At 40.9% G+C, this 12,024-nt stretch overlaps 1 protein-coding gene across 1 annotated transcript; it reads right to left on the bottom strand.

The window, feature by feature from the left end:
* Window positions 1–2,057: 2,057 nt before the first annotated feature.
* On the bottom strand, window positions 2,058–11,675 carry LOC146174168 (mite allergen Der f 3-like). Its single transcript, XM_084585336.1, has 4 exons — window positions 11,544–11,675; window positions 8,823–8,923; window positions 6,258–6,411; window positions 2,058–2,309 (listed from the first exon to the last, which is right to left on the bottom strand). Exons 1-4 carry the CDS (start codon window positions 11,673–11,675, stop codon window positions 2,058–2,060), a joined length of 639 nt encoding a protein of 212 aa, XP_084441462.1.
* Window positions 11,676–12,024: the final 349 nt, after the last annotated feature.

Here is a 12,024-nt window from a genome sequence, read left to right as displayed (position 1 = left end):
ATTTAATAAAGTTCTAAACGGCAGGAAAGGCAGAGCCCACCACGAAGAGTGAGTGCCGGTTCAATCTCGGCTTGTGCATGCAATTCAGGCAGGAGAGAAAAATAGCTTAATTCACCTTTTCTAGCGTTCCTGTCGTCTCCAAAGCAACGTAGAGGCGCAATGACAACCTCCTCATCCCGGTCTCCGCAATGGAGTGTGCCGCACGCCATTTGCTGCTGTATAAGCTCTGAATACCAATCGCCGCAGCACGCGTGCACCATAGCCAAGGAGTGGAACTGCTCACCTCAAATCGGGCACGGAAGAATCCGTTTTCTTGCACTGTGTGATCGGCAGATCCAGCCCTTAACACTCTGAAGGGGTCCTAAGTACCTCTCTCTCACTGAAGGGATCTTCAGTAAGACGCTTTTATAGCAAGCAAAATTGGCTGGGGTTTAGCTTCGGTTAAACTAAATTGAAGCGATATCATAATTCAATCATTCCTGTTTCTGTCATTGTTAACGCAGAAACGGCAGGGGCGGAGGCGGCTGTGTTGCTCGCCGCTCACGCAAAGTTGCATCGCCGCGACACTGTCTTTCAAGACGCTCCTCAGGTTGTTCCGGCATTTCCGCAGTTTATTTGGCTTTAGCCCTTTCTCTTTTCTTCCGGAAACTTTCAGTTCTCAGCGCACTGTCTTCTGTATCGTCAGATACAGTCAAACGCGGATCGTAACGAGCACTGCAGCTGAGTCGCTCTTCCTCCGAGTACTTGGCACGGCTCCGGCTGAGGGTGCGCGGATCGTCTCTACATGTACTTGTGATTGACGTTAGCGATCATGTGTCTTGCCACGCAGCTGCGTACGCGTTAAGCTACTTCGCGTATCAGTTGACCTTTGACCTATACACATTCTTGTGATTGACGTGAGCGGTCAGGTATCTTGCCACGCAGCTGCTCACACGTTAAGTATACTTCCCCTATCAGTTGATCTTTGACTTTTAGCCTTTCACCTTGATCTCTCGTAGCGGTTCGGAGGTGATCGGAAGTACACGACGACCTTGGCTTCACCTCGTATAGTGAAGGTATAGCTTCGGTATTTTCTGAAGTCACCAGACAGAAAAGTGGTGTTGGCAACAGTTTTGTTTTCTTTGTTGTGCTAAGTGTAAAATTTTGCATTGAAGGGTAGGCAGAAGTTGTTTTGGTGTTTACACAAGGCTCAGCGCCCAGTTGTACGTAAGTATATACTAAGCGCAGTGAAACAGTTCTTATTATTCTCGTTTATGTATTATATTTAACCAATTTTCAGTTCTCCCGGAGGCGCCAAAACCCCGCCGGGGTGGTGCAGTGCTTACGGCGCTCTACTAGTGTTCCCGAGGATGCGGGATCGAATACCGGCCTCGGCGGCAGCTTTTCGCTGGCGGCGAAATGCAAGGCGCCCGTGTACTGTGCGATGTCAGGGTACATCAAAGAACCCCATGTGGCCTAAATTTTTGGAGCCCTCCACTACAGCGTCTCTCATAGCCTGGGTCGCTTTGGGGTGTTAAACTTCACAAAACCAAAACCAAACCTTAACGAATGTTCAGGTGAGCTCTTTCGCGCAAATATGACCAGCCAAAATACTTGCACCTATTTTGGACACTGCAACAGAATGTTTCTTCATGAAATAAGACAGTTGTATGTAACCAGCCGTCACCTGCTGCCGCGTTTTTTTATTATGTCACAAATACTTTTCGTGTCGTAAAAGGTTGCTTTGCTTACCTTGTTACTGAAATCAATGCTTTCCTTTGTTATTGTGCACTAATTTGAAATAAAATTGTCTAAACATTGATTATACAATTTTTCGCCACTTTACGTACTCACAACTCTGTACAATTGTCCAAAAAATACGCATGCTTTCAACTCTCACCTGTACCATTAACGAGTATGTACAAGAATTCAAAAAAAAAGATGCGAGACATATTTTCAGAAATCTTTATTAAAAATTGCAGGTTACCTTCTCTACGTTGCAGCTATATTCTAATGGGTTCAGATTCGGTCCCTTTCTTTTTGCACGTTATATTCTGGAAAGACGCTCACAACTGATTCTAACCTGCGAAGCTCCATAACTGACGACCGAAAAGAGTTTTGCCCTTAATGCCGGAAGGTGAACTTTTAACCCCGTTTTGCCACTTTTGGTAATTATCGATCACAGATTGTATCCAATCAAAATAGTTGTCCACACGTGTATGTGCACTGGGCATTATCTTTCCCGTAGTGCAGCTGTACGGGAATGATATGACACCCACTTGAGTTACGCGACCATCATTGACTATCGTGACGGGTCCACCGCCGTCACCCTGAAAAAAAAAAAGCGAAACAATGTATATTTTGGCATATTTTTCAAGTGGTACGCATTACAGCATAAGGGCCAACCGCATCAAGAGCTGTTTTTAAATTCGTATGCATGCTGAACAATTTAGGCAATTTCTTATTGGAATATAAAATACGATGCTAGAGCGGTAGATTCCCACATTATTCACAACTTGTCTAGGCTGAACAATCTAAGCCATTTTTAGTACGTTGTCGCGCTTTTTGGTATAAGGGATGCAGTCTGGGAAGTTATTTAAGGGCACACGTCCGTACGCATATTCTTAATATTTCTCAAAAAGGGTTCTATTATCTGAACGTTACATTTGACTCGACATATTAGAAAATATCTCGCACAGAGCGGATCTCATACCACTTTAGCTACTACGCATGAAGTATGTTTTAAGATAAAGGTTTATTCTTTACGAAATAAATTCGATCATTTAGAGATTAGCAAAGGCTTAAGCCTGTTATTAAATAATTTGGAGCCTGTTGTTTAGCGCTTTGAACAATAGACAATGTTAGTGGGTGGGTACTTGTTGAAATTAAAAAAAGTAGACAGTATTGTTTTGTCTTCTTCTTTAGGGTAGCATTTGAAAACAAATGTTGCAAATCGAAGCCTCTAATACTGAAGGCTCATCGTTTTTCAACACATGTTAGAGATTTAAGAGAGCATTCTGTACACCATATCTTATAAAGAATGAAACCGATGCTTTTCTTTGTAAGGTGAGCCCTCGGTGAGCAAAATCAACTGACAGAATTTGAGGGCAGTGAATAATAATCTGCTGGTTTTGTTCACCATAGCAAATATTGAACGTAGTCTATTAGCTATTTTGGGTGTTTTATCTGGAAAGGATCAATGCAACACTTGTTAATGTTCTCAAAAAAGAACGATCTTGTTCCCCGGAAGCATAATTCCCATGTCTTTAGCGATCTTAAAACCAAGCTGCCAACGTGATCAGCTGGGACCTTAAACTAAACTTCCAGTGTATATATCAAGTGTCACTGGTGCATGACCGCCGAGAAAGCGGATATTTTCAAATACTGGACGCACGTTGAGAGTTTGAAGTGACACCGTTGCCACGTGCAAGCATTTGTATTGTGCAAAGTATTGTTGTGACGGCAAAAAGAAAAAAATCTTATATAAAAGCTAAGTTTGTTGAAACAAGGTATATAGCCATTGTTTGAATGTGCAGATTTTCCTATCTCCATTTGTTCCTCAAATCAATAACTAAAACGAAGGCAAATAGTTTTTATTGATCAGTCACTTTACCTAACAAAAAAGGTATTGTGGACTGCGCCACATTACCGGTAACAGCCTTCAGCCAGTTTTAGTACGTTGGTGCAAAAGTATGTTTTAAATCGCTGCGTTTATGTTGCTCAGACTCCTAACTTAATATAACTAAATCGTGTTGACTTGTAATCCTTTATTCTCCTCGGCAACTATATCTGCTTCTTGCAAAACGTCAGTTTGCAATTACTTTAAAGGGAAGGCTTCTTAGGCTGGCGCGTTTATTGAAATGAAAGCGAAGTCTCTACCAAGCTTTAAATCATTTAGTTACGTGTCCTAGAGGACAAAAAGAAAAGAAGTCAGTTTAGACACCATAGAGCACCCTTTGTAAATGCCTAGTGGTCAGGATGCCGGTTTTTAAAAAGTGCAGAGGGGATCCTTGACTATGTCCTACCCTCGTGCAATGCACATAATTAAGACAATGTTCTCTTCAGTAGATTCGCAACAATGCTGCTGCTTTACAAGCGACATCGCACGCGAAAATATATGTACAAAATTAAAAAAAAACGGGGTAATTGTAGATTCAACTTAGATTGCATGCGGAATAGGTATTACGATATATAGATTACAAACGTGATAACGCATTCCTTCTAACCTTGAAATATGCTAAACACAATACTTTCCTAAGGAATGTCAAAAGTTAATGTTTTTACGCTAAGGCAAAGAAACCGGCATTCAACAAATTGTTTAGCCTTAGCGATATTCAATAGCCCTGTTTACATTGTAAGAACAAACAATTACCATGAAACTGAAGGTAGCCCTTCGGGTAACGTGGCATCACCATTACAAACTAGGGATATGTGCCTTCCGAACATATGTTTCTTCCAAATATCTTTCAAGTTAAGCGGCCTAGCCCTACCCAAAACTCATTTTGTTTGGCGCGAAGTACAAGCAGTTGTATATAATATACACCGATGTTGTTAAAACAATTTGATGCGAAGTTTCAGGGGCTAAGCCATACTTTCTCTTTCAGACTGTCTCGCTTTTCGCACTATCTATATGTCCTCAAATGCTCTAATTCTAGATATCCCAGATGTACAGGATGTAAGCAGTATAAATGCTGCGCAACATCTCTGAGTAATTGTCCCTGGCACAAATGAGACAAATTGCAAATAAAATGATATATGTTCATAATAAAAAAGATCCGTACCACTGGAACATTCTGGTAAACATTCTTCATTTGATGGTTGCTAAATGCCATAAAAACCTGATGGATGTCAGCAATAGAACGGGTGCAATGATCGTTAAACGTAAACGTGTTGAAAGGTAAACAATGCTCAAATAGCTGCATGAATCTCTTAACGTTACCCTGACTCACGTTTTTGCTTACCCCAGTGTAAGCAGGAAATATTCATTTTGTGTCAACTCTGCCTAAACCATAATTACTCCACGGGCTTCGTGGCATGGTTAGCTAAATGCACAGCAAGATATGCCCGCTGTATGCTCGTCGCTAATACTGCACTGTCTCTAGACGTATGTGCAGGAGCACTGAAATGTGTATAAAGCGTGTTTTTAGATGGTTAAAGATCTATGTACACTTACGATACCCCTTAATGTTCAAGGTTGAAGAGATATGTGAGATCGAATTCTCATCATTACGCAGAATGTAGGTTTAGGGCAATCCCTAGGGCCAATCCCTAACTTAAAAATGTGATTACGCAGGGAAGAAGGGGGGAGGGGGAGCATACCAATGTTTACTGAATTAAAGATTGATGTAAAAGCCCGCAAGAACGTTGTCCTTCTTTTTCTATTAGGCCAAATGCATAAAAATAGGAATATCGACGCAGGGTTTCTAAATGCTGGGAAATCTCCCTAATGCAAACCACGCCTGAAAATAAAATTGAGAGAGTGCAACAGTCCTGAAAAGTCTTCTAACACCAATATGAAGCGAATTTGAGGATGTTGTGCTAGGAATAAACTGAAAAAGTCGTTACTTTTTCATCAGTTCAGCCTTAATACCAGCGCTTCAGGTGTGAAAATCATAAAAGGCAATTGGTCAAACGTTTTCGAAGATCGCTGATGTGTGGGAGCCGGCTTTGCGTAACTGCCACCCAAATAATGTTTTTTTATCATTATCTTCATCGAATGACTGCTTATGTCTTCAGTCGCAACTTTATTTTATTCCCTCACATTTCTAAATTTGGACGAGCCCATTTCTAATTTTGGACGACGAGCAATAAATTTTAAAGCTTAATTTTACTTTGGACATATTTATATTGGTCCAAATGTGCCCATTGCATGTTTGTACTCGTTTCTACACATTGGTATACGCCTTTAAGGCAGCTGTTGCTATAGGTTTCCCGAATACAGAGCAGAGGCAAATAGGCATGTGCAACAAACTTCATCCTGTGCGCTGTTACCTCAGTCTGGCACTTAATTATTTTCGAATGTTTGAACCCCTAATGATTTTTTCTTCTAGAATGCCTAGAGCGCTGACACGCTCATGATTCAACGCTCATGATTGTGATCCAACTATGAGTCCAGGCGATCATTTAGTTTTTCATGTAAATATTTAGAAAAGAAATAACTATTTCCAAAGTAGCTTGAAAGTGTAAAATTGCACTTTGTTTATATTCACTTTAGAATTTGGCGGCCCAAACTTGCGAAGCAGCTTTGTATAAGCTCAGGACTGTTCTTGCCAACTCACCTTGCATGGTCCTTTCTGTTGTCCAGAAGTACAAATCAAAGTTCCGTTTCTGAATACCCGCCTGGATCTTACCTCCGGGAGCTTCTCCATGCAATTCTTAAATGCAATAATCTTGAGAGTTTTGTATTTAAGGCTCTGACCCTCTGAAACAAAATGTAGAATTTTCTGTATGTAATTGAAAAGTAGAGAAATTTTCGCCGCATTTAGCTAAACTCTACTAGCACAACTCAGCTAAAAAGAAGAGAACTTATAGTTTACAGCGATTTTGCATTATGTGCGATGGAAGCGAGAAAACGTTCAGCTGACGCAAAAATATTTACCACGATTAATATAAAGGGGCTATTTCCAAGCATTTGGGCACTATCTGCGAGCTGAGTACCTTGATATTCTACTTCTTCCTTATAGCCGAACATCTAATAGCTCACCAGTTTTAAGAATGATGGATGCGATCTATCACATAGTTCTAAACAATAGCTCGAAAATTTTAATGGTAAATATATTTCTGATAGGAAACCATATTATTAAAACACAAATATTGTTAATAAGGCTCGTTTGAGGAAAAGAAACCTCCCCTTTCAGGGAGGCGTAAAGTTGCGCAATAACCACTGAGCCAACGGAGCGGATGACTGTGCAAGTGTACACAGCTTAAGAAGTGTCTAAATGAAGTCCCACACATGGCAAAAATTTAAATGAAGGGGGCGCTTCTATTAGGCGAAAGCCTTCAATGGCTTATATTGTAGACATTTTTTTGTTCGATCACTCTATGTCTGTCAATAAAATGACGTCATCACTCGAAACTGAAACTACCAACGTCAGAAAAATAAAATTCGGTCTCTAACGGGAATCGAACCTCGTTCATTGGAATCCCTAGCCTCGCACTTTAGCACTCTAAGCCCAGCTTTTTTTCTTTATTGCCGGTCAACAAAGTAGATACAGGCATAAAATTGTGTAGCCTATTTTGGCTAAAACTTCAAGAAACCCACATCATGTCTCCTTCTCTACAGTGATGATGATAGTAGTGATGGAAGTTACGCTGCAGGTAGTGATAATGACAATGATTGCATTAGCGATGATTGTGACGGTGCATGTATTAGATAATGATAATGAAAGCAAAGTTGATGCATCCTGTGCATTAGCAATTTTCAGGTTTTGCATTTCTGGAGTGTAGGTTCTACAGCGCTCACGGTATTTTTACGTAGTTAAATATTTATATGTTTCGTGTAAAATATCCTCTGCTGTATTCAATACCGGCACCGTCGTCCAGTTCTTTCGACGAGGGTGACGTTGGCGAACGGTATCAATAAGAGATTGCTGGCAATATGAATACCTAATTATCCAGGAAACTAGACGGCGGGCACAGGATCACAGCTGCTGGAGTACAAAAATCGTAACTGAGAATTCATGACTTCAGTTACCACCAACGGTACGCTATTTTGTTCCTTTCATTGTACGCACAATAGTCTCGTCATTTGTGTTATTGTTTCAAATTATTCAACTGGAAACCCAAAATAAAATAATTTATGCTTTTGCTTGCGGCACAGCTGCTTGCCTCTTTGTGGGTATTATGTAGGGAGCTCTCAAAATAATATATTCAATGTCAATACTTAATTCCTAGCATTTGATTTCACAACTTCTTTTTAGAGACAGATGAGCCTATAACCAAATTACTATGCGTCGAGTTCCGTTTATACCTGTAATGTTGTCGCTAAGCAAGAGACTAACGATGTGAGTAGTAGAAGAGGAAGCTAAACATTATATATAGACAGATATTTCCCTCTAGTTCGAATTATTTGCTCGAAAAATGGGTATATTTCTCCATAAAATGCCACCAGAATAAACGTTAAGCTTAGTAGCCTGCCTTCCGCCATCGACGTCAGAATAAAGTCAAATTAGGAGGGCTATCAGAAAATAAACAATTCCGTATGATTGTTTAAAATGCAGTGTGTCTAGGTAAAATTTCATTGTAAGGCCCTGCAGGTAAATCACTCTAATGCTATTTTTACTTTTTTTACCCAGTCCAGCCTTGGAAACAACGTTCAATGCAGAACTAAAAATTTATTGATAGATTTTTAACAGCAGAAGCAGAAACAAAAAAAAATTAATTTTACAAGCAGAGCCCAATTGTTTGGAGGCTGATATCTCGACCGTTCTGGTATTCTTGAAAGTTTTTGATAATTACAGTTATATTTTGTTATGGCTGAAATCGTAGTCCTAATTGCTTGCGCACAGAGCTTCAGGAAGCTTTCTGTTGAGTACGTGATCTGAGAAACTAATCTGGCGAGTATTTGGGGTGCAATAAATATTACTGAATGATGTCCTTATCATTCTTCCTTATGTTTCAATATACCAGATATTATTTGATATATTTACCTCCATTGAGCTACTTTCTATATTCTCAATTGCAATATGCGTGGTTAACGCCAGGAATGATTACAGCAAACGCATGTTTTTCTGGTTTTTAAGCGACTAGATGACTCGATTTGCTTCCAGCATGTTCGTCATTGTACTGGCGTGAAATATACTCCTTTAAATATGACTACAGGCATAGAGAACAACAACTCACTGCCCCATCCGGACACGGTTGCAAGTTTTCCCTTCAAGCGCATTTTCTTCTTCATAAGGCACACTGGTCTGGCGTTCTGGCTTATTGGAATAGGCGTCATGAGCTGGAAATTAAAAATATATTTTTTGCTCTTAAGGCGCGAAACCAAACGCAGATCATCAAACCTGTCATTTTTTAGCAACGTTTTCTGTGCAGTTGAAGTTTATAACTGGCCAGTGACAATTTTAAATATTTTATTGTATCTATAAATGGTACAAACCATGCAAGAAATACGGCCTAGGGCGAGCGCTCGTGCCACCACCACTGCCCGTTTCTTCATGTTCGTTTTTCCAAGCAGTGGCCGAGCCACAGGGTGATCGTAGAAGGGACCACCCACCACCGACGCCACTTCCGCACTTTGATTGACCTCGTCCTTAGCACTACCCGGGTGACTGAGTGAACGCCAGAGCAAGACTACATATACCGCGAGTGCTTCTGGCTACGCCACAGCCCACTTGTTCATCTTTCTCGCCCGTAGCCCTACCAGCAGCCACCGAGTCATTGTACCGATAGTTGATAATGAGGATCTTCGTTGTGATATCATGTGCCTACACGGGGAGTTTAGCAACTGTTTCTCCGACGCTTGGTTTCTCAGCTAATGGCGAAGTGCATGCCGGTCCGAGTGCATATGTGTGTCGGCGCAAACGTAACGCAGAGTGTAACGATCCAACCGTAATAGCTCGTCGGTAAGAAACAGCGAAGAAAAAGCGTGATCGGCTGGAGGCAGAGACAGACGAAGAGCGAGAAGCGCGTATAGTGAAGGCAAAACAGTATGACAGTATTGCCCCGCATAACAGAGCTTAAGCTCAGACAGATGTATTTAATGGTGATAATAGTCAGTATTTTACGTTATCTCTTTATAGGGTATGGACGTGAAAGAGAATACATTCAACAAAATAGCAGTCAGGAGCAGTTCCTTCCTCCCTGCCGCGGACACCTTATACCAACGCACTGCGTTGTCACACCTGTGTATGAAAACGCCGCTCCCCGAAAACTGAAAGTCGAAGAACCAAGTTAGAAAATGACGACTTTGCAGCTGTCAGCAGTCCACAAAATATGGAAGCTGGTTACATACAAAGAAAGTTATAAAACAGGGGAGGTTTTCAGCACCATAAGAAACGGATCCCTTTCCCATGCATGCGCTATCACTGTACCCTGCATGGGATGAAAATACTACAATTATAAGCAGCCAGAATCCTGAGCCTAGAAGCCAGGTGCTCACCATTGTCGGTCTACGAATCGGCTTTATAAAACTGACATTCAGGATATGCCTCACGCCCACCGAGGAATTGCGCCACAGGTAATAATTGTGGATCCGAAGGTAACCCAGAGACAAATTTTCGAAGTCATCTATTCGGACGACAGAAAATAAGCAACGTACGAAACCTAAGAAAGCAAAACACAGTCTTGATCAAAATCTGAAGACACCTCGTAGCTTTGCATATATTGTACTTTAAGAAACCATGTCAATGATGCAAGGTGCCCCAAAGCACAAAGAGTATCAATTACCCACGGCACGGAGCCAGAAAGGAAGCACCAGAATTTCCTGGCAAAAATCGAGATTCGTTCAACAGCAACAATATTTTAAACTTGCGTCGAATAAAAGGTACCAGGCAAACATGTTTCGAAGAGAACATAGAGACACATTAATGCAACAGATCTCTCTCGAAGAGAAACCTCTTGAGGGGAAAAATATATTGCAGCTGATATACTCCAGCAGTCTAGTAGAAGAAGCTGGAGAAGAATGGAGTCAGAAGAGCTCACGTCAGAGTACACCAAACATGTTGAGGCTTGTATAGCCTGTGCCAGCTGCCTAGACACTGGTTGAAACTCATTACTGATGGGTGATAGCTGCCCTTAAAGCCACGTTTTGGCCTGTCTTCGCTCAGACGTACGCACACACGTGAAGACACTGGACTGTGAAACATGTATAGGCAAGCACAGTTTCCGCGGCGATATCAGGATAAAACGGCAAACAAGGGGTAGTTGGAAGAGTAATCTGAACAACTTTTCGGACCTGGAATCCAAAAAGGCTATGGTCCAAAGAGCGTGCACAGCGGGTACAACCAATTGTGTCCAAGAATGAAGAGTACCAACCAATCAAAAGAAGATTGAAATCATCCAGTGACTCTTGAAGCCCATCTCTGTGCTCGAAACAAAGATTTTACTTCCACGAGTTTTGTGTATTATCTTGGCTAATAAGTTTGCTCTAGATTGGCTACTAGATTCATATTGAAGCTATTGATGTTGCCATGTCGTGATGTGTCCGCGCGGCGTTGTTTCTTGAGATAAGTAAGTTATATAGCGTGTTGTCCTAACATAATTTAATGTTTGCTTTTACACTTACTGCTACATGCTTTCGGTCATGCCAACCTCCATAAAGTCAGAATTATTTTCCTATGATGCCTTGATGCTTTTACAATTATCAGCTCACTGGGTACAAGGTATTAATACCGAACTGTGAAAAAAATTCCTATCGTTGTTTTAAAAGCGTCATGATAAAAAAGTATACAACTATGTACCATAATATTTGAGGTGCCTCGCAGCATAATCTAGATATTTAGAATAAACATAAGTAAACCTTATCTCTATCAAAGAGGAAAATTTGCGTCCTCTCTTTACCACGGCTTGTTCATAAAACATCTTGGCTTCTATTAGAACATGATTCAAGGCAGGAAACTTACCCGTAGCACAGCAATATTATGGAGTCGTGTCTTCCTGTCGAAGTTGGGATGAATCTGCGTGTCAGCCACGCGAATCGATGGGCCCTTCTTAAGTTGTGCGTCTTTGTAGTATACCTTTATGATGCTGGCCATGTCATTCCTTTTAGAGGTAACGAAGAAGCAAGAAAATGGAAGCAGTAAGGCAAAGCGAACAATTTTCTGTTCACTACGCACCATGGGATTGGTTATATTTACATTTCGTAAGCAACACACATATCATTTGTATACAGTACATTATGCTTACTGCCAATTTTACAAAACGCTGAAACTTATACTGCTTATTTTTCTGCAAGGTGAAGGCCCTTAAATGCTGAATTTAAAAGCCCGCACTGAACTCTCCGTTCAAACAAATCTACGACTCAAATATTAAAAATGTATGTTATGACGCATCATAGTAAAACTAAATAATACTTATCATGGTCGACATCCCAAATATACAAAG

The sequence above is a fragment of the Amblyomma maculatum genome, chromosome 11, assembly GCF_055883805.1.
Source record: "Amblyomma maculatum isolate TAMU_Amacu chromosome 11, ASM5588380v1, whole genome shotgun sequence".
In the NCBI taxonomy this organism is placed as follows: domain Eukaryota; kingdom Metazoa; phylum Arthropoda; class Arachnida; order Ixodida; family Ixodidae; genus Amblyomma; species Amblyomma maculatum.
Note: the sequence above shows the minus strand (reverse complement) of the source record. Positions and strands in the feature narration are given on the sequence as shown.